The 27,640-nt window shown below is 36.8% G+C and overlaps 1 protein-coding gene across 2 annotated transcripts in view; it reads right to left on the bottom strand.

Annotated features, from left to right (window-relative positions):
- Window positions 1-499: 499 nt before the first annotated feature.
- Window positions 500-27,640, bottom strand: part of LOC139122547 (neuronal acetylcholine receptor subunit alpha-9-like) — a 40,841-nt gene continuing 13,700 nt past the window's right edge. Inside the window, exons 1-6 of one of the 2 annotated variants that reach the window (XM_070688035.1) lie at window positions 16,971-17,647; window positions 12,375-12,553; window positions 7,333-7,377; window positions 6,137-6,246; window positions 5,256-5,797; window positions 500-4,898 (exon numbers count right to left, since the gene is read on the bottom strand). In XM_070688035.1, coding sequence (XP_070544136.1) covers window positions 4,303-4,898; window positions 5,256-5,797; window positions 6,137-6,246; window positions 7,333-7,377; window positions 12,375-12,553; window positions 16,971-17,058 — 1,560 coding nt within the window. In that variant the 5' untranslated portion in view covers window positions 17,059-17,647 and the 3' untranslated portion in view covers window positions 500-4,302. Of the gene's footprint in view, window positions 4,899-5,255; window positions 5,798-6,136; window positions 6,247-7,332; window positions 7,378-12,374; window positions 12,554-16,970; window positions 17,648-27,640 lie in introns of those variants that run through there. The other variant, XM_070688034.1, reaches the window with a different exon arrangement.

The following is a 27,640-nucleotide window of genomic DNA, read 5'->3' on the forward strand; positions in this document are numbered from 1 at the left end:
ATTCTCGTTATGACACACAAAACTTTGCAATGCGTTGATACCACCTGCCCAATCAGGTTGCACAGTTAGTCCCGGACCCACTGGTATCTCTCAGATTTGGTGTACCACTGATAGTTCCCTATCACAATATTATCTGCTCTCATAAACTATATATTGTGGGCGAACCCTTTCAACATTTACATCACATTATCACACATAAAACGGAAGGAACTTGCCTTCATTTTAATAGATACTTGTTTCCGAGCAGAATGGACATAAAGGGGAATTAATACTTCCTTTTAAGTTGCAATTGCTTTTCGTCATTTTTGATAAAAACTGCTAGTTTTCACACCAAAATTGCCAGAAATATCTCGATAAGTGTGGCTATGTGACAACACGCCAACCAGACTCTTTCGAAAATAATTTACGCCGATCAAGTAGAGGGATATTCTATCATATGAATGCTAACTTAGAGAAAGACTGGCATTCAAAAAAGTTATTAAAATCATGATAGGCAAAATTAAAATGACTCTTTAAAATGTAAGGTGTTTATTGCAAAACAAAATTGTCGGTTTCTTATAGAGTATTTAAAGAATATTATGTTATAAAATTTGAAATGCTGAACAAGGATAAAAAAGAAGACAGGAAATCAGATGATTTGCATACATGTGCATAAAGTAACATTTCCTTGTTCACTCATTTTGGGACTGCCTGTTTCACTAAAGGGTGTACTGAACCAATGTTTCAATCGAGTGGTAACAAATTAATGAACCTGAATGATTTTTTTCCAAACACGTGATTATCAGCAAAATACGCTGCGTTGTGTTCAACACCATCTTAAAGTTCAATAGATGTAATAGATAACAATACTTGTAAAATTTCAACTTGATCCAGTGCTCAGATCTGAGAAGAAATGTTTTACTCAAATAGCAAAAGTGATAAAATTCATTGATCAAAGTAGGGCTTATGGTCATTGTGTTTTATGGTTGTCATTTTGCGTCAAAATATAAATCACCCTTAGAAACCTGTCAATAACCTATGAAAAATTACATAGTACAATCAATAAGATTTTTGTGAAATTAACCAGTCCATGGTACTAAAAATCATTGAAATATAATTGAAAGTGATATATTTTGACTTTTATCACTAATACTGATAAAGTCTTATGCAAATTTCAGCGTCAATTGCACAAAACAGAAAGCGGTCAGACCTAGAAAGCTGTGAACTAAATTTCGCAAAAAAATTATGTTTTGACCAAAAGAATGACAAAATTGTCCTAAAAAATACACATGCCCATTTCATACGAATTTTCACCAATCAATATGTAATTAAAATTTTGTTAGAATGTGGACATTTGATAATCAGGTCATTCTAAAAAACTTTAAAAACTCAAAATTCAAATGCTTATGTGAACAAATATCACAAATATTGTCCCTACAAACTTGTGCACCAAATATCAGAGTTATCTTGCTATCTTTTATCAATTGAAAGTTTGACTTCTCGAAAAATCATAACAATATATTGTTTTCTTAATTCTACCTGACACAATTAGATTCCAATCAGCAGAACTTTTGATAATGAACACCAGGGATGAAAATAAAATACTTTAAAACACTTGGAATTAGCACCATGCCTTTATAGCATATTCAGATTTTCTTTGTAATCAGTAGTTTTTTAATTTAGCGAAAAAGGCATCCTAATCATTGTAAATATAGGGAAAGTCTGAATTATCGGCATCTTAAATTAGCCCATTCAGAGTATAGGAGGCCGGCTGAAATGTACTACTGTAACAGTAATTAAGTGCACAGGCACCCAGGATGATTGAGTTTCATCAATTTGATCAGTTTTTTGTCTTCTCTGATTAGTATTTGAGACGTTCATCCTGCCGTACTGTTTCTGTGTTCACAAGTATGTCATTTTCAGACACATATTAAATTTACTTGATTTTTCCATAATCAGTAGATATCACGGACTGAAATGCACAACACTGAACCCATGTTAACATTTTGACCATACACCAGATACATGGTAAGATGTTAATTAACACACATATACAGTTCACCATATCAAATGCCCATTAATATGATGCTAATGTACTAAAAATCCGTGCGTAATATGACCAATGATAAGAAAATCTTATAAAAAAATTAATTAAGCTTATTTCAACATAATCTGAAAAAACAGTAGCACTACCATTCCAAGGAACGTTCATGCCAAATTTCAAAGGTGGAGAGGAAGTGATTCTTGTAAAGAGATAATTTTTACAAAAAAATCAGTGACAAAGTCTTAAAATCTTAAAATTTTTACTATCTTCATGGCATCATGATTTGAATATATATGTATGAGAATGGTTCTAAGAAAATATTTTTCTTCTAAAACTTGAATACTGAAGAAAAATATTCAGACAAAACACAAACTTTAAGATATTCCTAAGAAAGAATTAAATTTACATAACCCTACCTCAGGTAGCTACGAATAAAAACTCAGGTTTGGCCAATACTTTCTGAGTTCTTAGTTTTTTACCACTTTTAACGTTTTTTACTTTATTTGCACATTTTGACACGAACAAAGTCACACCTCTACCTTAGGATGCATCTGCACACGAAGTACTGAGACTGCGGTTCTGAAGTATTTTATTTGGCCGGACACACATACATAAATACACACCACACATACATACATACACACATACATACATACATACATACATACATACATACATACATACATACATACATACATACATACATACATACATACATACATACATACATACATACACACACAACACACACACACACCACACCACACACACACACACACACATACATACATACATACATACATACATACATACATACATACATACATACATACATACATACATACATACATACATACATACATACATACATACATACATACATACATACATACATACATACATACATACATACATACATACATACATACATACATACAGGAGATAGAGATAGACATTTTTCTAGCCTACAAAACTTGTTTCCATAGCCATATATTCTTATGGCATTATGGAAGCTAAAACGATAGGTCAACGTGCAATCTGATTAAAATCAGATGTAGGGTATAGAGACATCTGTACTACGCTGTATTCTCTTGCTGTCGCCTCTCAACAGCAAGAGAATACCGCGTAAGTATAGACGTCGTCGTACTCTACATCTGATTTTAATCAAATTGGTCAACGTGTAGATACATTGAACTCGATACATTTTTGGCGCCCCATACAGTTTCCTTGGTTACTGATACGATAAGAAGTTTTGCCAACTTTGCGTTACTTCGCCCGAACAAACGGATTTCGCCATCTTGATGGAAGTACTTGAAGCTAGCCATATTACCTTGTGCGCTGACAACAGGTCAAATCTTTCGCAATTTTATATCTCGCATGTAAAGATAAGGAAGGTTTCTTCTCTAATAAATCACTCTTAAATTCCGTGACGTGATATATCGATTTTCACATACGACATCGTGGAGTGTTTTTCTAACTTTTAAGCTTTTAATTATGGTATAACCCCGTTGAGGTCAATTCGGGTTCCAAACTCAATCCATTGATTATCTGAATCAGCGTTATGCCGGTATGATGTGTCATGACTGTGACACTTAGCTGAGCTGAGCAGATATGAGCATAGTCAATGGGGATGATAGGAAGCAGAGATGAGTTGTCGTAATGACCAACTCTGACAAAACCAAAGCTTCGGCAATAATAATACGAACTTGGAGGTCATCTAATTCCCAGGCAGGCTTGTCAGGAAGTCAAATACCAATTTCCAAAACTAGTAAAAATGCTTCGAGCGATATATGAAAGTCTTATAAAGTTACATCTTAGGATTGCTGCATGGATCGATTGTAATTACAGAAAGGGAAAGAGGATATGCTATTACAACGCTGCCTGCGGTGAAAAAAATTAATCGCAGCAGATCCTACAGATCCTTTTCACAGTAAAAAGTACAGTCAGTCACCTTTATCTCAGCAATGACCAATCACTATTGTCCAATGGGAAACTACGCAACAATATGCGCCACCAAGACTGAATAACTGTAATCATGTTCAATACGTAAAGAAGTCACTCACGCACCCCTTTTCCGTATACATACATGTATGCATGCAATTTCGATGACAAAGTAAATTATATTTCAAAGGAAATCGATCGCAATCGATTTGGAGAACATGCGTTCGATGGTCAATCAAACTGTAGAAATCGATTCACTTTGCTGTTTTAACTGTAACTGACAATTTGAAAGGTTCCAAACTAAAGTATTCAGTCGCAAAAAAAGTAATTTTCATGGTTCACAAAAAATCCGTGTCGTTTCCTGGAAACACACAATGTGGAACAAAATCATGGACTAACACCAAGCAAATGTAGATAATCGTTATCAAAGCAAACCAGACAAGAAATAATATGAAGAAAAATCTATCCAGCACGAGAGAAATTTCGTGCCACTGTCGAACAACTTTCGGATCTTCCTCATAAATTTCTCTTGAAGGCATCTCACGTCGACTTCCTCCCAACCTGGTGCCAGTCATAGTTTTCAATTCCCGCCCACTATTGTTATTGCCAGTCGAGGCCGCACCTGAGTAGGTACCACTAGCACAGTAATCGGTAGACCTATGGCTGTCGAGAAGTTCTGTACAAAAATGAACTTCCGGATCGCTGTCAGTCATTGCACCTCGAATCGTCGACATTTCGTCCCGATTCTCCTCTTTCATGTTTCGTTGGTCTTTCGTTTTGCAGCAGTTGTTGACATACGAAACGTACATTTTTTTCATCTTATTCAGCCAACCAGGCACAGTTCTTCTGGAACCCATGTGATGGACATTAAGGGTTATGATCGTTGCGATAGAACTCAACACCATTACCATGATGTTTAGTGAAATATAAAGAGCTGAAACGGAAAAACGTTTATGTTGCTTGTTAAAATTGATGACTATGGGTATACAGCTGGTCACTGAGATTATTTCACCGAGTATGAATATTAAATCACCCAAGGTAATTGAAAAAAAACAAGGCGCCGTAAGGCTGTGAGCTGCATCGTACCATGAAACAAAATGAGGTGTGTATATGGTTGAGGTGTACTATTCTTCGACCTTGGTAATAAATCCTTGATATATAGAATGTCATGATTTGAAGTTTTCAATTGAAAGTTATTGATTGAAATTGAAAAATGCGCAGATTTGACTTGTCTACTGAACCGATTGAAATTACCATATTAACTATCAAGAAGAATAAAAGTCTTATTTACCAAAGTTGGGTAGATCTGCTGTCGGTGGTATTTCTTCGTTCACCAACTGGTAGAAAACGAACATCGTCAGCAGGGTTGTTATTGAGAGACCAATGCGTTCACCAGCTACTGGAGGAAGGAAAAACCCTGCAATCGCCATCACACAGATGCATACGCTCGGGATTACAAAGCACAATACATAGGGTTCGCTCCGACGGTGTAAGTGAACCATAAACAGTAAAGATGGATAAGGTACTCCTGGACAACATTCATAATAGTGTACGTAATACTTGACCGGGACAGACTCAACGTCCCAGACATCTTTAGTCTCCAAGTTTCTCAGAGCGGCGCCTGAATCGAGTTCAGCTTGTATATCAACGTCCCTGCCGTCCCACATCCACGGACCGACTTTGATCGGGCAGCATTGGCGATCGAAGGGGAAGTTTTTGACGTCCATTTTGCAGTTAGTGGTTATGATAGTTGGATAGTGCCATTTAATCAGCCCATCGTATCTCAACCGGACATGTGTGCTTGCTGGGTCAGTGGCTCTCTCGTCACCGACACTGTGGGAGGAAAACGACATGTTGACTATTATGAAAGATATGCTCATCTCTTATTACTGTTAACAATACCTGACGTCACTTCTAGCTCAAATTTTCTTCACTGGGGCTTTAATATTTACTATTCGGTCGTGAAAGAGCTAGCACTGTAGCCGAAGCTATTTATGTAGCTTTTAATTTACCTGGTTTGGCAAATGGTTTTGACTTCTCATGATGTAAAATCTTTCAATTACAGACACCGAACGACGGCAAAATCAAAATTTAATTTCAAATTTACATTTTTCACGAAAACCATCACCTTTACTATCTTCTATGCCAGTAAAAACAAGTGACCTTGCTTACCCATTGTAGATTTCCATCTCAGGTCGCCATACGTCATCGGCCGGTAGTACAATTTCTTCAATTCCATCAAACTCTTCAATGTTCCAGGTCAGACGCTCATCGAACCAACGCTATGAAATAGGGAGCAAAGATTAGTTACAGTCATAAAATGTCAATTTATCCAAAGCAGTAGTCTGAGCGATCAATGGAAAGCGCCATCATCATCATCTTAAATTGCGAAGACAACTCTAACAACAATATCTAGTAGATAACATGACGATGGTTATGATGGTAACAGCGACCATGATGATGATGGTGATGATGATGGCAGCGGCGGCGACGATGACAGGATGATGATGATGATCATCATCATCATCATCATCATCATCACTGGGATTGTGCATCATGCCTTGCAATCGTTTCGCCTTATTTTACCGACTTTCCACTTTTGTTCTTCGACATATGGGCAGACGTGAGACCCTGGGATCATGTTTATTGCTTCCATTCGTGCGGGAATAAGTCAGTTAATAAATAAAATCGCGTCGGCCGATATGTCAAATATCATACACGGGGCGATCCTAGTAATGTATCAGCATCCTAAACCCATATGGGCATATAAATATTTCAACGAGTTCGACACGAGTGGACACCACTCTGATTCCTACAAACAATTGGTCCCTGTGGTCTCATGACCCTTGACACGTTAGGTTAATTTTAGACTACTATTCCCAATAATTGTTCCGTCAATTCTTAAAGAGACAACAGCTTTTTACTTTTGATAATATCTTCAATGTTTTTCTAATCCCAAAAGTAAATTCAATCGGTTATTATTGGGCTTTTCAACATCATACATTGAGTGCAATATACAATGGTCTTGACGACGAATGAACTCTAGTCCGGACTGAAATCCACGTTGTAAAATAACAGTGGACAGTACAGAGGCCAAGCTGTGACGACAATTTGAGCAATTTTGTTCTTTCTTGAAAAGGTAATGGTTTATGGTTACCTTACGGCAAGTTTGAGCCTAAGTTTAAGTCTTTCATTTTCGAGGCGCGTACTACATTAATGAACAGCTATATACCACTTCCAAAGATCAGTATTGAAAATTTAGTTACATTTATGCCGCATCGCCAGAATATCCACTACATGTCCACGCTATCAAATACAAACGCACATAAGCAAGAATAATGATTCATGTGAGTCTTTTCATACCATACCTGTCGTAACCATATAGAGTAAGTCACCATCTGACTCTTCTCAGCCTGTAGGTAGATGAAATAAAGAGTTTAAGCTTAATCGCTAATGAAACTCTGTATGTTTGAATTAGACATGACAAAATATTATTGTTTTTCAAAATGTATTTGCAAATCAATAGAGGCGATGGTGATTTGATTATAAATATATATATAATATATATATATATATATATATATATATATATATATATATATATATGATCGCTACAGAGAGCACATATAGCTGAAACTCTGAGTAACGCCAAAGTCTTGTGTTCTATTTGTTATCATTTTTTACCGTGTTGTATGTATGTATATATTATATATATATATATATATATATATATATTATATATATATATATATATAACTTATCTCTATGCCAATTCAATCATATAGCTATTATGTGATAACCGGATGGCATATTGTATATATTATGTATATATATATATATATATATAATATATATATATATATATATATATATATATATATATATATATATATATATATATATATATATATATATATATATATATATATATATATATATATATATATATATATATATATATATATATTATATATATATATATATATATATATTATATATATATATATATATATATATATATATATATATATATATATATATATATATATATATGTATAGGATAAAGCCCATGGTTACGAGGGCTCTTCTGGTATATAAAGTCCAACCCAACGATAAAATGTCGAGGCCGCAGGCCGAGACATTTTATCGTAGGGTTGGACTTTATATACCAGAAGAGCCCGAGTACGAGGGTTTTATCTGACTTAAAAACTATCGCCCCTAACTGATATATTTTCGTTTTCAATGTGTTTACGTCAACCGTCCCTTTGTCAATGTAACATTTTTAGGATATGAATTAAAACTTTTATTTGTGAAATAGCCTTCCAATGTAATGGAACATCCTATAAATGCCCTAGGCACATTATATAATGCCCTTGGGCACAGCAGATTTTGTGTTGCAGCTGGTTTTCGCTGTGTTACCAAATTTGAATATTAATGTCTACAGAATATGACATGTTCACTTTGATTGGACAGAACTTTACTACGGCGCTGTCATTCGTTTCTGGAATTTGGTGACCAGGCTTTATGAGTAAATAAAACACCTGAATTGAGCACTCTGATTGGTCAATCAACAGTAGATAGTTTTTAAATATATATATATATATATATATATATATATATATATATATATATATATATATATATATATATATATATATATATATATATATATATATATATCACCGGAGAAAAACGAACAATGAAGTGTTTTCTATAAGAATTTACTAAGTTTGCAATGAAACAAGAAAACAGTTTCTGATGATAGGTTTGATTCACGGAGATAGGTAACTGCTGCTATTTGTAATTATCTTTATCTTTTGTTCCGTATCTGGTTCAATGTTTTACTCCCTCAACCCATTCATCAGAATCATCGCTATAGTTTGAATCCACCCCATCGTTTCCTGTGGTTGAGTTCGACCTTTACAGATGACAATGGGATGAAATGTCAAGCTTTTAAAATTGCCGTAGTATTAAGCTTGTTAACACTCTCTCTCCATACATTTGTTTTGATGTTGATGACTGGACGTAGATTGAAATATCAAAAATAGATAATGCACATTAAATATACATGTTTATTGAATGAACGTTTTGAAGTTTTGCCTTTGTGTCTGGGATAACTGCAACGTATTTGATGAATGTTGCCATTTGTGCTGATCATAACGAGACCAGGATATATTGTAAGACAATATAACATTTTCGTTTCAGTAAGTCAATATTTCTAGATTCAACGAACCGTAACAGAGCCGATCGCAAAATTGTGAAATCATAGTATTTAACGTAAGGCTTTATATCCTAAGCTTTCTCATCATAGTTGACAGATGTATGAATTGACTGCTTTCCTGCCGACATACAGACAAATACAATACAGATATATTCCTTCAGGAGTATTATTAGTTCAAATCTGTTTTATTTATTTATTTATTTATTTATTTATTTATTTATTTATTTATTAACAGGCTCTTGCCGAATAACAAGATGCGGAGCTCATTACCCAGTAATGAAGCTATGAGGAGTGCAGTTGTAAAAGTCCTGCGCTAAAAGGCACATCACCAAGCCTGATTCCTCGTACTCGTCATCATCCGATCGTAAATCCCGCACCCTATCTACAGCCACGATGCTTCCTTATAGCCACAAATAGGGTTTGCCAACTTAACGACATCAGATTTGATGACTGTATATTGAAATTACGTTATGAAATAATAGCTCTGAAGTCAATCTGATTACTACTGATCATCCATTCCTAAAGCCTGTCAGACGATCATTTATGTTGAAATCTATCCACCTTGAATAAAAATTGATTGTAATTTAAAAACACTAAGCTGACAGTATTCTACCTTTTCCCGGCGTTATACGCCACGCTGATTGACATAGATAAAACCGGCGACCGCGGTCTTAATTTGGACCAAGTACGAAAAACTTACTTTTCCAACTACTTTCGGCCGAAATCAACTCAATTCCGATTTATGCCTACCGAATAACTCAACTGCTCACAGACTGCAAAAATATTTGCTCTCGTGACGTCCTAAACCTATTAGTTTTCCAGCGATGCACGGTCAAGGGCCCAGTGGCCAGGCATATCTTGCACAAACGTATCTAACGAAAAGCGTTACATCCTTAACTTTGACAATTTGAATTTATGATATTTTGATCCCAATTCTCAGTTTGGTGACTTCATTGGTTTTGAATCATAATGGGACCTGTGCAACAAGTAATGGAATAAAATTGAAAGTGGCAGCTGAATGCTTTTTTATTTTATACTTGCGATATTTTCACTGAATACGTGGCAGTTGATTCTCTCAGTTATTTCAAGGTTGTTGTGTCTGTGTCTGCATTCAAACTTAGAAAGAATTTGAGAATTAAAAGCCCCAATGGTTGCAGCAAATTTGTAATAAACCGATCTCAAAATATCCCCCGTTTTCTCGAGTTTTCTTCGAATGAGACCCATTAAAGACTGAAAAAGTGTATAACACTGTCATAATTGTCGAAAGTGGCATAAAATTCAAACGCTTGAATATCATTTTAGATTCCCCGCCATTATAAAAAAACTAATCATGTGACAGAGACAATAAAGATTACAACAACAAAATGTTGGCCGTCGTGTGTTGTGCATTCAAGTAAATGGCATCATGCTTGTTTCTTTTATGATCTCGATGTGTATGTGCAGGAAATACTTCATTTTTTGAACGTTTGCCTTTTCCCGGGGCACCATTCATTTATTATTTTAAAAAAAGCGTAGGCATGGTCCGAATCAGCGAGCAGTGATATTTCTATACATGTCCTTCAGTTAGCAAATTTACACGAACCAACTTTGGTTTGAAAATAATAGTCATGAAAATAGTGCATAAAATTCGCAGCTGCTGGGGCTTGTATATGAACTCAATGACAGAAATATTAGTCGTGTATTTTTCATTTATTTGCTTGAATTGTATTTGTCATCGTTATTTCTTAGAAGAGCATGTTCCACGTAACGCGTGTAACTTGTGTTACTCATTCGCGATGTTACGCTACAAGTGCTAAGACTATATGAACTCCATTGGTAGAGAATTGCATTATTAAAGCCAATTTCTTAACTACACACGGAGTGCCCATAGTGTAATAACCAAAGGTCCCATGCTTCGTAGGGTTTAGATGATACAGTTTCTGTGGAAATAAAATTTTAGGCACGCTGTCATCGTCACGTCCCTCACAGTTTCAACAGTCGCCATCGGTAAAAGTGAACGACGAGAGAGCTCGCTCTGGCAACAATCATAACAGCATGCAAACTCCTTCAAAAGATTTAATGATTTTTTTACAAACAAACGAAGCTTTGCTGATAATGTAAATATATTTTCTACGAACAGAGTATTAGTTTTGGTAAAGCTAAAATAGTTTCAAAATATACTCAAAAGCGCATAAATCTACCTGATTTTAATTTGAAGACAAACTGAGTCGTCTCTTGTGGTATTCAGGTCAAACAGTGCAGTGACGTCATCAGCAAACTTTATTACACCATACTTTGGCACAAGAAAGTCATAATATTACTTTTCAAGTTTCGCCACTTACAATATAGTTCTATGGAAAATCCTAAGAAGATTGAAGGCCGAGTGAATACCTATGTTTGCAGAGTGATCTCGCTATCAGTTCAGCTGTTACCCCAACACTAGGTCGGAACCATTCGAAAGCGACGTTCGCTCTCTTAGTCTCTGATCGACACTAATTCATAACTCTGCGGCGATGGCAGGCATCATAATAAGGTCATGACCCGGACTGCTTTGGCAGCGCCAACGGACAAGTAGCTCTGTGCTGTGATACATGCAGCTGTGTACAATCATATCACATAGATAAACTCGGGAGGCAACGCTAAACTCATCGCCAGTGCAATAAAGAAATACCAAGTATTCTGGAAGCTTCCAAAGAAGGTTCTCAGCGGGAGCCTTGAATACATAAATTCGGAATGAGGTAGATCATTTTATAAAGCCGACAAAAGTGCCGTACTCGTTACTGTTTGTAAATTGGTAGTCAGTGCAATGCTGTCTGAGATAACTTTCGGGGCACGTTACCCCATATAAGGCTGTACACTGGAAAAAAGGAAGCCACAAAAACTATACCATGTAAAATTGAGTAGAAGGTGACCTTTTCGGCCAAACTCTTTGCTTATTTCGATTTTCCCGAAGGAATTGAAAACTATAAAAACTCAAAGAAATAAAATCAGGATGCTATCACGTCGATAATATCATATCGATTGAATAAATTAAATATGATACCGAAAAGCGAGATAATTCTGACCCCGCACGACTAAAAAACGCAAAGTTTGCGACAAAGTCACAAAAGGCACGTTTTTGAAAAGTATATATATGTTAAACAATATTTCATTGCGACATTCAATTCGTCAATTATTTATTAATAACGAGGACAAATTAGTCATGCTCACCACATCAATGACCTGGTTTAATGAGAACCCGAACGACACATTGACGACACTTTTTCGTCTCAGAACCGGAAGTACTTGAGTCTTGTATTCCTGGAAGAGGTGACTGTGAAGGAAGAATCTGTAGTCTACAGTGTCATTGGCAGCAGTGATATCCGAAGTGGAGTTTGCCAAGCTGCAATCTGTAACAAACCATTGGCCAAAATATGTAAAAATCAATCGAACCGACACACACAGTGTACTCGTCTCTTTAATCTTATAAAGTTCATATCTGACTGTTTCTGATAGTTCAGAACCCAAGTGGCGCCGTTTCTATGCTATCTTTCCTTTCACAGGATATTCCATTTAACTGTTCTCTCACAGTCCCCTTAATTGAAATATTTTTAATTGGCACAGTAAGCTTTGTCGGTAATGACTGTCCTGTCGATGTAAAAACCAGTTCACCAAATCAAATTCTAACTGCAATATAAAGTGTCATCCTTATCATTACACACCAGAGCTAAATAAACAAATATCTTTAAAAAGCTTGTAAATTGTTTTATATAACGATAAATCTTGCTGCAATTACTGTTGATTGAATACAAAATGGTCAATTTATCGTATTAATTCGCAAAACCTTTGCATAAATATGGTGCACAGCTTTTCACATGAAGCCTGACCCTGGTCGCCGTAATATATAGAGCGCATCCGAAAATATCATTTCTACACTTAAATTTACTCATACATTTCATTTCAACGTGCAGTAACATGCAAACTCACATGCATTACTGAGTAAAACATTGCCAACAGGATAGTGAAAATAGTGTGCAACATGTCTGTTGCTAAGTCTCCACTCAGGGCTTCTATTTCTTAAATTGATAACCCTGACAACATTGATTGCACGCTGAATACAAATGTGTTGTGGTAACCACAAGCGGGGGAGCTTATGTTACGAGCCACTAGGTCACTGTGGGTCACTGTTTATGTCGGTATTGCTATTTTTAGTCTAGCAGAAGCAAACTGCAGAGACGCATCGATGAGATCTGAGTTACTTTCGTAAATTGAAATTTGAGCGATGGAGAATAAGAAAGCCTTTGTAAGAATCAGAAACTTAAATTGACACTGATGACCTGCCTCCCCGTAATTTACAATGCTATGAGATTTACACGCCTGTTACGTTCCGATGAATGATTCCTATGTTCGACGAATTATTCCCTCCCCCCGTCAGAACCTCTCTATGCCAAAGGTAGACGGGCTCTGGTTCGCGGAGAGGCCTCTGACGCAGCGTCAAAAGTGCGTGGGATAGTTCGATGTGTAATGTCAGTAAAACATGGAATGAAATTTTCATGGCTTAAGTGAGATGATTTATATGAAGATGAAAAGAGAAAGTATTCGTGGAAAGACGAAGAAGTGTCATATACCCCCAGTTAATATGTAGGGATACTCAAAACATGGTTAAAGACAAAATAACTGAAATTTTTACGACAATTTCAATATTTCTGCTCTACAAAACAACTGTATTTTTTTGTGTTTCTGCATATGCATGCACGGCGAACATACATGCATGGCGAACATACATGCATGCATACATACATACATACATACATACATACATACATACATACATACATACATACATACATACATACATACAGTACATACATACATACATACATACATACATACATACATACATACATACATACATACATACCATACATACATACATACTACATACATACATACATACATACATACATACATACATACATACATACATACATACATACATACATACATACATACATACATATACGTACATAGAAATACATAGATACATAAGGTGTAGAATGAATAAACTATTTCTCTACCGTTTATAATATACAATTTTCCCAAGGTAAATTTCGCGTCTGTTGTCCAATTGTTTGCACTTGATTAGATACAATTGTCTTATTACACACCACCGACGCTTTTCGTCGATCTGGTATTGCAGTGTTAGCGATTTCATGAAGGCTTCTTACGTTTCAGTGCTTTAGGAGATAGACTGGACGATGTTTACTTTGCATGCACAATATCATCTGTAAATCTCAGCCACCCCGGCGATATTTGCTGTCTGCCTTCTCCACCTAACACGCTTCGTCGTCTCATTGCATATTAAACTTATAAATGAAAGTTTATTACTTCATTAAATAGAATGCAGTCATACTTGCACAAAATTCAGAAAAAAAATTTTACGGCCATTAAGGGAGCCGTCATTATTGACGGCCTTGGATCGGAAGCATGTAATGGGGTCACCACAAGGGGGTTGCTCAAAATTTGGAGAGAAAGAAGGGGGTTACTGAATTTTTTGTCAAAGTGAATCGAAATCCCTCTTCGATTGCACCATTTTACACATCAATTTCTCAAAATTTTCGATGCGACAGAGGAGGACACCCCCATTCCGCGCTCTCCCCTTGGGATACCAATTTTTCACACAAGAGAGAGTACAACCTCGTCTAAAACTTTCCCCCTAAGCCTCCCACGTGTTCTCCCTGCTGTTCTTTCAAATTCTGCCTTGACAGATATTTTAGTGAAAACCTTGTCATGATACCATCAAAATTAAACAATGCTATATGATTAGATACTGGTTATAGCGTGAGTTTTTATATCTACATTTTATTGTGACTTTGAATTAATTTTGTTGGTTTCATCATTTTCAACGGTCATGAGATAACCTATAATAATCTAGCAGGGTACACCATGATGTGAAAGGTCTTTTTCAAATTTCACGAATACTTGTCTCGATATTTCGATATCTCGATATCTCGGTCAGTCAAAATTTTTGTGTTAGAGAGGGGTTACTCGAATTCATCAGGGTTAGCAGGGGGATTACTCGAAATTTCAGAGTTTCTGATGAAATTCCTCCGACCCCCCCCCAGGCCGTAAATATCGACGGCTCCCTAAACAGAATTAATCCTTTTCTTTGCCAAGGGAGGCACAATTCTGGATATATCTCTCCGAAAGTAGATATTTGGTGTTTTGCTTGTCCGTTTATTTGTTCACTTCATTCAACGACTTTCGAGCGCAAGTCTCTCCCTAGAGTCCATTGAAAAACGAGACTTTGTTGTCAACTTGAAATAAGTGATTGTTCCCTGTAAGATCACACCAACAAATGTGGTGCGGTCACGCGGTTTGTTTTTGTTTTTGTTTTTGTTTTTATCTTTCGTTAGCTCACAAGGTCCAATAGTGCTACTGAGCTGGTGCTAAAATAACACAAACAGGAACGTTTGGCATGCAGTTCTGACAAACAGCTGGATGATGACGATAAGCTTCCGGTTCAAAACTTTATAGTGTATATATGTTTATCGTATTTTACTTTTTTTGCTAGGGAAATTGGGAAAACATGGCGACACGGCTAGTCTACATCAATGCATAGGGTGAGAAAACCCGTATTTTTGCCGTAAGGCCGAATTTAAAGACATACAGACTTATGGTGAAGATATTTTGGATATTTTGACGGGAACATAGAGCATAACGTCCCATTAAATGTGTGTTTACTGTTGCATTGAATCATTAGCTCTTTGTACGGTCTATTGCATGACCATTGATCTCGCGCTAGGGTCAATGGAGTAAAACATGAAACTACCATGTCGGGAAATTCGGAGAATTCTGTTTCTGAAGACTTGCCAATAGAAGACATCTTACGCTCTTGCAATGAATCAAACGACACACAAACAATAAATCATTTTGTTGTATGTTTTTTTTTTTCTTTTGTGGAAATGAAACTGTAGCGAAACAAGTTTTTGTTTTCCTGTCATTGACACATTGTTTAGACTCGGAATCAGCCAGCAACATGTTATTTAAAGCCCGAATTTCCCGTTCTGTATGGGCGCTACACCTCATCAACGAAATGACCCGAACGGATTCTGAAGTTTCACATCCATCAAACCAAAAGCAAAGTTGTCTACAAAACATTTGACATACAGTGCAATGCCAGATAAATAAAACACCACAATAGGAAACGAGCAGCATTGCATGCCCCATCGGACACCTAAAAGCATAGTTTATATGTCAACTTGAACACACACAGCTGTTTTCTTTTAAGCTTTGAGATCGTCGCTAAAATATTGTAGATTTATTAGGCGGAATAGATAGGCTAAACTTAAATTTGACGTTATGATATTGCATTCATTCCATCAGAATTTTTACACTGTGATTTCATGAAAACTTTAAAGTATATACATATTTAAAGCTATTTATTCACATTTGCTATTGCTCAAGCACATTATCTCTGACGACACGTGTGCACGATTATTAAAGCGGACAAACTCTTGAACGACCTTACTGCTTAGAAAGGTCAAGGGAAGTGAAAGTTTTGGCTCCTTCTTCTGTGTATCTCTCTCCTTCCCTTTAACTAAAGGTAGATGGTAGTACTCGTGGGAAATCAATGTCCTAGTTTTACAATCTGTCACCCTTACGAGAGGACATTGTGCTCCGGTCCGCGTCTGAGAGAAATAAATAATAGCTGGCTATCGAGCAGAAAATGCAATGAATAGGAAAAGATTGGCGACAGTGCAGCAGCTTACAGATGTGGCAGCTAACGCACAGTTAAGTCGTACAGAATCTACTAACGAAACTTACCGACCAGATCGGTGACCAAAATCTGAAAATGAAGAAGGGTCAGGCATAGCAATTTACTTCTTCGACTCCACTCTCCAAAAACATACATATTCCTCAGTGGGTCCAAACGTATCCCCGGCGATGTTACCAAAAACTCTGAGGACAACGAGTTTGAATTCTTCAGGCAGGAAGTCACATACTAACGAGTCACATCTGATAATAGTTGCGAGGCTGAAATGCGCTCCCGTGTTCAGGGAGCCCTTACACAGTCAGTGTGAAGATAAAACATTTTTCCACGAACCAAGTTGAAATATTAGGTGTATTTACCATCAATATGCAATGAGTTGGACTCCATGGTTTTGATGGTGCGGAGAAATTTCGTCTATATGTTATAAATTGTCTGATTGTAAATGTGCACTAAACTTTCAATTGTGTTAATAGTGCTTTAAAGCTATCCAAATAGCGCGAAAGTACAGTTCAGAACAGCTGCAACGAAATCGACGTTACTGTATAACCCAATTGTGCATAAATTGTACAGTCAGGTATAGCATGGGAAACACACAAAATGTAACCACATGCACACCTTTATGACACACTGTCTTGACCTTCATTGTTGTCCTCACCAGCGATTTTCCCACCACTTGGTTGAGAGGGCTCTATTTACAGGTCGCAGCACGTGTCACATACTGTCCATGTTTCCTGTCTTGATGTTAAAGAGAGACAGTCGTCAGAAATGCTCTCAGAGGTCGTAGTACCCATACGACCAATGTAAACACTGTATCAAAGGTACGGTGGTGATTGATGAAAGTTAAAAAATGTTGTCATCATTTACATTGTAAAATATTTGCAAATGTTGCAGATATGATGATGAGGTGAATCTAGATAGCGTGCACCAATACATTGTTTGTACACATTTCCGACGACGCTTTCCATTTGAAGGCAATTTCACAACTCTAAAGAATATATAGCGTCATTTCTAATTTCAAGCGAGGCTACAAACTATATTTATTGTGGCAGCCCTTACCGGAATCACAGTCAACTTATTGCTCGAGGGTACTCGATGCTTGACAGGGAGAAAGACACGTAGCTTTTTCTGGACACGGGAGCGGTTGAGCCCCTTCTACTGTAAAGAGTTCTGTAGCTCTTTCAGATGTCCAGACAATATACAACGTATACACTTCCGATCTTTCGACTCAGCACTGAGACTGCTTGTATTTATGGGATCTCGACGTCAAACCAGGCCTTTTGACTCAACTACGAGACTGCCTTTTTGTATCTCAACGTCAGACAATACACTGCGTAAATAGTTCAGACCTTTTGACGCAGCTGTCATGTTTCTATAATTTGCACCGGTTACTGTAAATCTTCATTCTAGTAATTCGCCAAATTTCAACATTTCGCCACTTGGGCTTGAATTCCCACGATTTACCGGAGGTGTAATTCTTCAAAATTGGCGGCAAATTTACATTTTCAAGTCTCTTCTGTTTAAATTCAATGGCAACGCCATTCCAGGCACCCGCATGTCTCGTGAATTCCTATGATTATGCATTAAATGTCTCACGCAAGGTTGGACAATAGAAAGACAATGTAGTCGAACTTTTATCAGAACTGTAGCTGTTAAGTATCGCTTTTCATATTTTCACAGCTTGGATTTAAAACAATGGTGTTGTGACATGTCTCATGTATACTATGTATTAGGCCTAATCATTGTGAAACAAGCGTTGGCAAGTTTTCTTGTCGACAAAGTATTGTAAATTTGGGAGTCGGACTTTGGGGGCCTTGGAGTGAGCATATCTCCAGGCTCTCGGAGCTAAGAGTTGCCCCAGGCAGCCATCAGGCTGACCTGGGGAAATAAAGTTTCGAGCGCAACGTTAATTCCTGTGTCGCCTGATCTATATATTTACTCCATCTACGCGTACTGTGGTCTGAAGTTCCCCTTTATCCGGACTCAGAACAGGATGGACACTTCTTTACAATTTGATACAGCACTGAGACTGCTCTTATGTATCTCAACCTAGACTGAATTGAGCATTGGGTCGCTGACCTCCAAATACGAGTAGCGCATGCCAAAAGATGAAACTAAATGGAGACGATACGTCTAGCGAATCCACAAACTCCTTAAAGCGGACGCTCTATTTCGACCATGGTGTAAAATTTCAAAAACGAAAGTTCGAAAAAATGTTACCTCTCTTTACAAAATAGTGATTAATAATTCCATTTATCGCGGAAGTTTAGAGTTCGGTCTCAAGCTGTGATTTTAAGTGTTACTTCTTACAGTATGGGTACAAAGTCTGTTACGTGATAATTTTGTTTTATCTGAAGTGAGTGTACTGGGAAAATATTGAATAATACGCTTCATCTTTTCCGAGTTTAAATCTACATAAAGAATTCTCCATATAATACATTTCCGTTATTTAAGTTAAACATAAGTAAATTTACGGTTGAAATTGCAAAATGCACGTGTTTCTCCTGGTGTAACCCGTATGTACAATTTATAGTCCTTAGCCGCTTCAAGTCGGGAGACGTAAGATCTCGATGCGCCCTCTACGTTTGATGTTTATATTCACTGCAGATATCCAGACTGAAACGTCTCCTTTTCCTGTGACGAACAAAAATGTGTCTTTATTGCTAATATGCGTGCTATGCCTACATTTATAGCCTTGTGGCACGGGGGAGACTGCAGCTTCGTATACGTTGTATCTTTATATTCATTTTAGATATAGCCAGACTCAAACATTTCCATTTCCCGCGACAAATAAAAAGAATCTTCATTACTCTTATACGTTTACAGGCCCCGACTTTTTCTCGCGACAAGAAAACAAAATATAAACAAGACAGATTGAAACTATTCAAACAAGTTTGGTTCTTTCATCAGCATGTTTTTTATTATTTTTATCTTTGGTCTCTTTGTGGCCGGTGTTATTTGATAATCTGCTATGAAATTACAACATAACTCAGCAACATAAGTCATCTGAACATTTCGACATTAATTTTTGCATCTTTATCAACTAACTAAGCCATAGGTTCATCATCATAACAATAACCAACATATCAGTGTCCGTAAAATCATAGAACCTAGACAGGGGACAATAGCTGTAACATTGTTTTTAGTCAAGTACATTTTTCTTCTAATCCTCCCTAGAGTTGGTTATTGGCCATGCTACTACCAGGCTTTGCGATCAATATGGAGTGTTATTAGCCTTGCTACTACCAGGCGTTGAGTGAAATATGCGATGTTACAGCACTACCCATAGTCAGTCTCTTTGTTCTCTTGTGTTATTATCTGTGCGATAGTATCAGTCTGTTCTGAATATTGTATCGTGCGTAGTCGATATTGCACCGGTGCGGTGCAATAGTTAGATATTGCACCACACCAGTCCAATATCTGAATATTGCACTGCACTGGTGCAATATCTGATTTTGCATAACCACACCAAACGAGTCCAACATTGAGAACATAAGCTTACAGGCGGTGATTTCGCGTCGTATGATGCAACTAGAGAAAAAAGAACGACAAATGACATCAGAAGACACTTTAATACACCAATATTCACCGTATTCAATTTATATTACACCTTTTTATCAAATTCAAAGATATATTTGCTCCCTTTGGAAGATCGGTTTACAGGTGAATGTAACTGAGACTGCGGTGGGATTCCTGTTAGTAATTTAGAGATTCGAACACTCTACTAGCCGGCCCGACGATTCTTCACCACACTACTGTTTGATTGTCTTATATTTTCCGGATATCTTCAGTTTTTTAGGTGAACTTTCTTGCAAAACTTGGCTCGTTTCAATCTGCTGCTGGATACTTGTTCACTGCAACGACAATATAGAACGCTCCTGCGATCAGATTAGTATTTTACCATAGTTTGATTATACACCCATGGACAATACAATACACGTACTGGTCGTGTCGTGCACATCATGGAAAATTAAAAACCAGTCTATTTTTTCATGAGAGTATGAAAGTATAAAATGAAGCCTGTGTGGCGACTGCAACGTCATGACCTGTAGTTGCAAATTTGAGCGTTATTACTAATCCAAACCATGCATTCGGTAGCACTATCAGCATTGTAATGTCCATGTACTTACACATTTTTCGCATGGTAGTAAAATTTAGTAAATGTTTTCATGATGTACCTTGATAAGAACAGATAATGGACATACTTATCAAACGGTGATTAACTGTACTCAATAATCCAACAACAATAATATATTGTACGATCTGACAGCAAAACTTCGATGTCGTATTTTTCAGCAATTCTTCAATTGTTCGTCCACATCATCGACAAATAAGCGAGTTTCTGCAGGGGCCCTTAAGCTGTGGTTTGTGTTAGTAGCCAGTTATTGCGGCACTATCACACACTCTGCTCACCGTTTTCATAAGTGCATTTCTTCCAACGGGTCTAGTGATACACCAAGCCCAATTGTAGATGGTAAACATCTTGAGGGCGATATTGAGGACTAAATAGATACGCCAGTGTTACTTTACTAAAAAATGTACTCGTAAAAGAGACATAGCATCGATTATTGTCGGCGCAATATATACTGAATACCTATTCAAATAAGCACTGGAGACGGCACACTAATTACTGCTCAATCTAAAGCTGAATACTTACCAAAGTCTGTTTTATGTATCATACAACAAAGGCACGCTACATCTGTCCTTGCAGTCTGTACTTTCAAACGCGGTAGTAACTTTACGCTGCACTTTTCTTGATGCCATGCCTCCACTGTTTGTTTTTGACACGTCTTTGGGATAATCTGGATAATATTTACCAACAGACTCGCAATATTTTTTGCAAATTTTGCCAGGGCGTAAATTTTCATATTCTTGCCCAACCCCCTCTTAAAGCGAATGAATGTCAAGCAGAGTCAATTGCATATAATCGCCAATGTATTTCTGCCTCCAAAATTTATTCTCGTGAGTTAAACTCAACACTTCGGCCTGTCTCTTCCCAGTACCAATTCCTTTTGCACAAAATCCAAAGTATCTTTTAGCTGTTTAAGGCTTGTGTCGTTCAGAAACTGATAGCCCTCACCCATGACAGACGAATGATTTTGCAAGCTCATCACTAATTTATACAAGGTCTCTCCTTTACAGTCATTTCCATCTTCTTTATTCGGAAACGAAGTGTGCAACGCAAAATTTAATTTATGTTTCCACATTTCCTTAAGGTTGTGATGTATTACTCTAATATTTAACGAATAGTCTGAGGCCAAATTATTTATCTCTTTTTGCTAAAATCTATTGGTGTTCACGGCCCAACTGTTTTTATTCACGGCGTTTTTTGGAATCCCTTCAAAATGCCATTTTCATTGTCTTTCTCGCTTCTAATGTACAAACGTGGAGGGTTCGTAGGTACGTACGTACGTACATACATACATACAAACATACCCCAAAGTAAGGAATACTCAAAACATGGTGGTTAAAGACAAAATAACTGAAATTTTGAACGACAGTTTCAATATTTCTGCTCTACAAAACAACTGGGCATGGCGAACATACATACATACATACATACAGACAGACAGACAGACAGACAGACAGACGTGCATGGATGCATGAAAGCTGTCAGACTAAGGTTGGACTACATAATGCATGAAAGCAGTGACTGTAATCATATAATTCGATAATTGTTCGAAAAAGTTTGTACTGGTTTTTGAATTTGATATTTGATTACTTAATTCTGTGGTGATTTAAAAAAATGATTTCCAGATCATTTAACACTCCTGGCTCTCTTTGATCGTGTAGCCATTTTATGAAGCCGCAAAGTTTGATAAATGACATTTAATAGATAGTCTTCTAAAGTTACATCTCAACGAAAATCTTAAAAGATTCTATATTTACGCTGTGAAGAAGTATAGTCAGTCACCCTATTCTATGATGACCAATTGGTATTTTTCACTGAGAAGCTACTCACAATATACGCCACAAAAATGATAGCTGTACTCACGTTCGATACGTAAAAGACCCAAAACATACCTCTTTTCCATGTACGCCCACATGCAATTTTGATGACGTAAATTATATTTTAAAGGAATATTTAAGTAATCGCAATTTGTTTACCCTGTCATCTTACTCAGAGCAGAACGCGATAAATGGTAAGAACCATTGAAACCAACCTGTATAAATCGCTTCATTATGCTGTTTAACAATTACTTTTAACATCGCAAAAAGTAGTTTCCATTGTTCACAAAACTTCATTTCCTGGAAACTCACAATATGGAACGAAGTCATGAAACAGAACTAAGCAGATGTAAACAATCGTTATCAAAGCAAACCAAACAAAAAATAATATAAAGAAAAATCTATCCAAAATCACGGAAATTTCATGCCACTGTCAAACAACTTTCGGATCTTCCTCATCCTGTTTCAAAGAATAAATCTCTCTGGAAGGCATCTTACGTTGACGTCCTTTGAACCTGTCGTCAGCCATAATTTTCGATTCCCGCTCACTATTGTTATCGCCAGTCGAGGCCGCGCATGCGTTGATACTACTAGCACAGCGATTGGTTGACGTAGGACTGTCGAGAGTTTCTTTATCAAAATTTACTTCCAAGTTGCCCTCAGTCATTTCACGTCGACCTTTCGAAATTTCGTCTCGACTCTTCTTTCCCATTATTCGTCGACCTTTTCTTTTTGCAGCAGTTCTTGACAAATGAAACGTAGAATTTTTTCAACTTGTTTAGCCATCCAGGTACAGATCTTCTTGAACCCATGTGATGGACATTTAGGGTTATGATCGTTGCGATAGAACTCAGCACCATGCACCATTACCATGATGTTTAGTGAAATATAAAGAGCTGAAACGGAAAAACGTTTTAATTGCATGTATCAAAACTGATGAGTATTGGCATATAGCTGGTCACTGAGATTATGTCAACGCCCATGCAAACTAAAATTAATGATGGTCGTCATGAGACACATTGTATCTCACCATGAAACAAAAAAGACGGGTAAGGTTGAGCTGTATCGTATCATGAAACAAAATGAGGCGTTTTTGGTTGAAGCGTACTATTCTCCGGCCTTCCTAATAAATCCTTGATAGAACAGAATATCATGATGGGAAGTTTCAACTGAAAGTTATTGATTAAAATTGAAAATAGATTTGTAAAATGTCCGGTTTTGTCTTCTAAATGGACTGAAATTACCATATTAGCTGATAAGAAGAATAAAGGTCTTATTTTACCAAAGTTGGGTAGATCTGCTGTCGGTGGTATTTCTTCGTTCACCAACTGGTAGAAAACGAACATCGTCAGCAGGGTTGTTATTGAGAGACCAATGCGTTCACCAGCTACTGGAGGAAGGAAAAACCCTGCAATCGCCATCACACAGATGCATACGCTCGGGATTACAAAACACAATACGTAGGGTTCGCTCCGACGGTGTAAGTGAACCATAAACAGTAAAGATGGATAAGGTACTCCTGGACAACATTCATAATAGTGTACGTAATACTTGACCGGGACAGACTCAACGTCCCAGACATCTTTGGTCTCCAAGTTTCTAAGAGCGGCGCCTGAATCGAGTTCAGCGTGTATATCAACGTCTCTGCCGTCCCACATCCACGGACCGACTTTGATCGGGCAGCATTGGCGATCGAAGGGGAAGTTTTTGACGTCCATTTTGCAGTTAGTGGTTATGATAGTTGGATAGTGCCATTTGATCAGGCCATCCCATCTCAACTGAACGTGTGTGCTTGTTGGATCAGTGGCTCTCTCTCGTCACCGACACTGGGGAAAAAAACGACATGCTAATTATGAAATTACCCTCACTCGTATTACAATACCTGACGCCACTCCCTGGTCAAATTTCCCTCCATAGAAGTTTAATAAGTTTCATGGAATCAATTGAGTTGAAGCAATATTAAAGGGGTTTGAAAGGGTTAGTACCGTAACCGAATCCATATGTTGGCTTATACGTTGTCTGATTTTGCAAATATTTTTGGCTGCTCGTGATGTAGTATCTTTAGACAACCCGGACAACGACATAAATCAAAATTTAAATTCAAATTGATATTTTCACGAAAACCATCACTTTCTTTCTTATCCTGTATGTCAGAAACCAAGCGACCTTGTTTACCCGTGGTAGATTGCCATCTCAGGTCGCCATACGTCATCGGCCGGTAGTACAATTTCTTCAATTCCATCAAACTCATCAACGTCCCAGGTCAGTCGCTCATCGAACCAACTCTTTGGAATTAGGAGCAAAGATTAGTTAAAGTAAATAAAGGTCCATAAAATTGCATCCAAACCTGTAGTCTTAGTATGCAATCGAAGGTCCATCATCATCATCATCATCATCATCATCATCATCATCATGTTTGAGTATCATGCTGTGCAATCGTTTCACCGATTTGCCGACTCTCTACTTTTGTTCTTCGACATGTGGGCAGCTGAGAGACCCCGATATTATATATGTTGTGTCCATTCATTCGGGAATAAGTGAGCTAATTAATAAAATCTCGAACACCAAGTTATCTAAGATCGCATACTCAACCCCAGAAGTGTATCAGCATCCTAAAACCATGGGCATACAAGTACTTCAACGACCTCGATTGGACCACTCTGATTCCTACAAACAATTGGTCCCTGTGGTCTAATGACCCTTGACAGTTTAATAACTTAATTTTAGATCTGTTTTTCCTGCTATTTTGTTCTATCAATTCAAAAAAGAGGCAACGTATTACTAAACACTTTTACATTTTGATAATGTTTTCATGTTTTTCCTGACCCCAAAACTATATTAAATTGTAGACTATTAGCCTTCTCAACATAATATATTGTGTACAATATACAATATTCTTCTTGACATTCAAATGAATTCTAATACGCACTGAAATTCAGTTTTAAAGTAACATCGGATATCAAAGAGGTCAAACTGTAATGACAATTTGAGCATTAGACGTTTTGAGATGTTTTTGAGATTAGGAAAAGCTGAACTTTCAAAACTAATCGACTTAACAAATTCGCCAAAAATCTTTATGCTTCATCTTTATATAAACACGTTACAAGATATGTACTGGATTACCAAATTCACCTTCCCTGGTCAATTCATGCTATGTTTATTCGGCCAATGAAACTTTGGTTGGTTTAGAGTGTGGTAGGCCGACCTGGCCAGGCAAAGCCAATTTCTTTCGATGTACAGCAGGAAGAGTTCTTGCTATTGCAAAGTTGGAATGTAAATATTCTATCACTGTAGAATGTGCCTCGGGGCAGATATTTTGACTCACAAGCTCTTGAAATACTTGTTTGCCACTTGTGAGGGCTCGTTTTGAAGCTCATAAATCCAGGAATAAATAAAGTTTCTACTGGTTGTTTTTTGAAAATTTTATTTTGTCTCTTACAGAGAACACGGTCATTTTGAACTTCAAACGTTGGTTAATGTTAAGTAATTTGTTTCTCCAGTACCAAAATTTTCGCGTTGACCATTATTTTTATTTCGATGAAATTCCAAAATCCAATTTCTGGCGAACACATCCATTTGTTACCACACTAGTCTAATCAAGTACATTAATATTAATAATCAAGAGTACATAAATACACAAATTTACCTATATTTGTATTGGAAAAAAATATTCATAGTTTCAACGTATAGTGGATGAACATTTTCAGTGAAATTCAAAAATCAGATTTCTTGTACACATAATATGCACCTTTAACCATCATATTCTAATCAAGTACAATTATGTTAATTATTCAACGTCTGAATATGCATAAGTATAGCAAGCTTTTCATTGGAAAAAAATTATTCACAACTTTATCATAGACTCCCATATATACTGGATGAACATTTTTGGTGAAATTCTAAAGTCAAATTTTGTGTCCACATACCAGTTGTAACAACCCTATTCCAATTAAAACACGATTGGTACATTTATGTCAATTATCAAATATCTATAAATGCATAGATTTCTCATAAACTACCATGTATAGTGCATCAACATTATCAACAGCTGATTATCAATTAAATCCAAATATCAAAATTTTGTACACACACGCTTGCACAAAAATATTGCGATCCACCTGTAATTTCTGTCCAATCCCTTTGAGGGGTAATTTCAAAATTACAGCAAGTCAGAAGGGGAAATTTGAACATTAACAACTTGTAAGTTTGTAAGGAGGGTCATTTGAAAAATCTGAGAATCTTTTTTTTCATTATATCGCCCCCCCCCCCCCGAGGTGTTTGTGTGTGCAGCTTTACTCAAGCAATGTGGGGGGGTACGGCGCGCCAAATGTTTCAAAAATATTTTTCGATTCAGTGCAAAAATAAACTGTCTTTCTCAATTGAAATAAAAATTCGGTCTCATTAGGAAGGAAATAAGTAAGAAAAGTATAATTAAAAAACAAAAGACAGAAATGTCATTTAATACTTCATTTTAACTTGAGAAAAAATCTTTTAAGCGTAATTAGGAAATAAACAATTTTCAACGATTTGAAAAAGTCATACATCCATACTTATCGACTACATACACGTATAATAGTATAATGATTTTACAAAAAAAATATGTTATACAGTGGTACGTCCACAAAATTCACAAGAAAATCACTAAAAATCACTACTACCACTCGGAAAAAATAGTACAAAAAATAAAAATGTGAACCACATACAGAAAATCATTATAAACGAATCAGACAAAAAAGGCCATGCATACATAAAATTATTTATGTACTTAAGAAAATTA

Source organism: Ptychodera flava, chromosome 22 (assembly GCF_041260155.1).
Source record: "Ptychodera flava strain L36383 chromosome 22, AS_Pfla_20210202, whole genome shotgun sequence".
NCBI classification, from domain to species: Eukaryota; Metazoa; Hemichordata; class Enteropneusta; family Ptychoderidae; genus Ptychodera; species Ptychodera flava.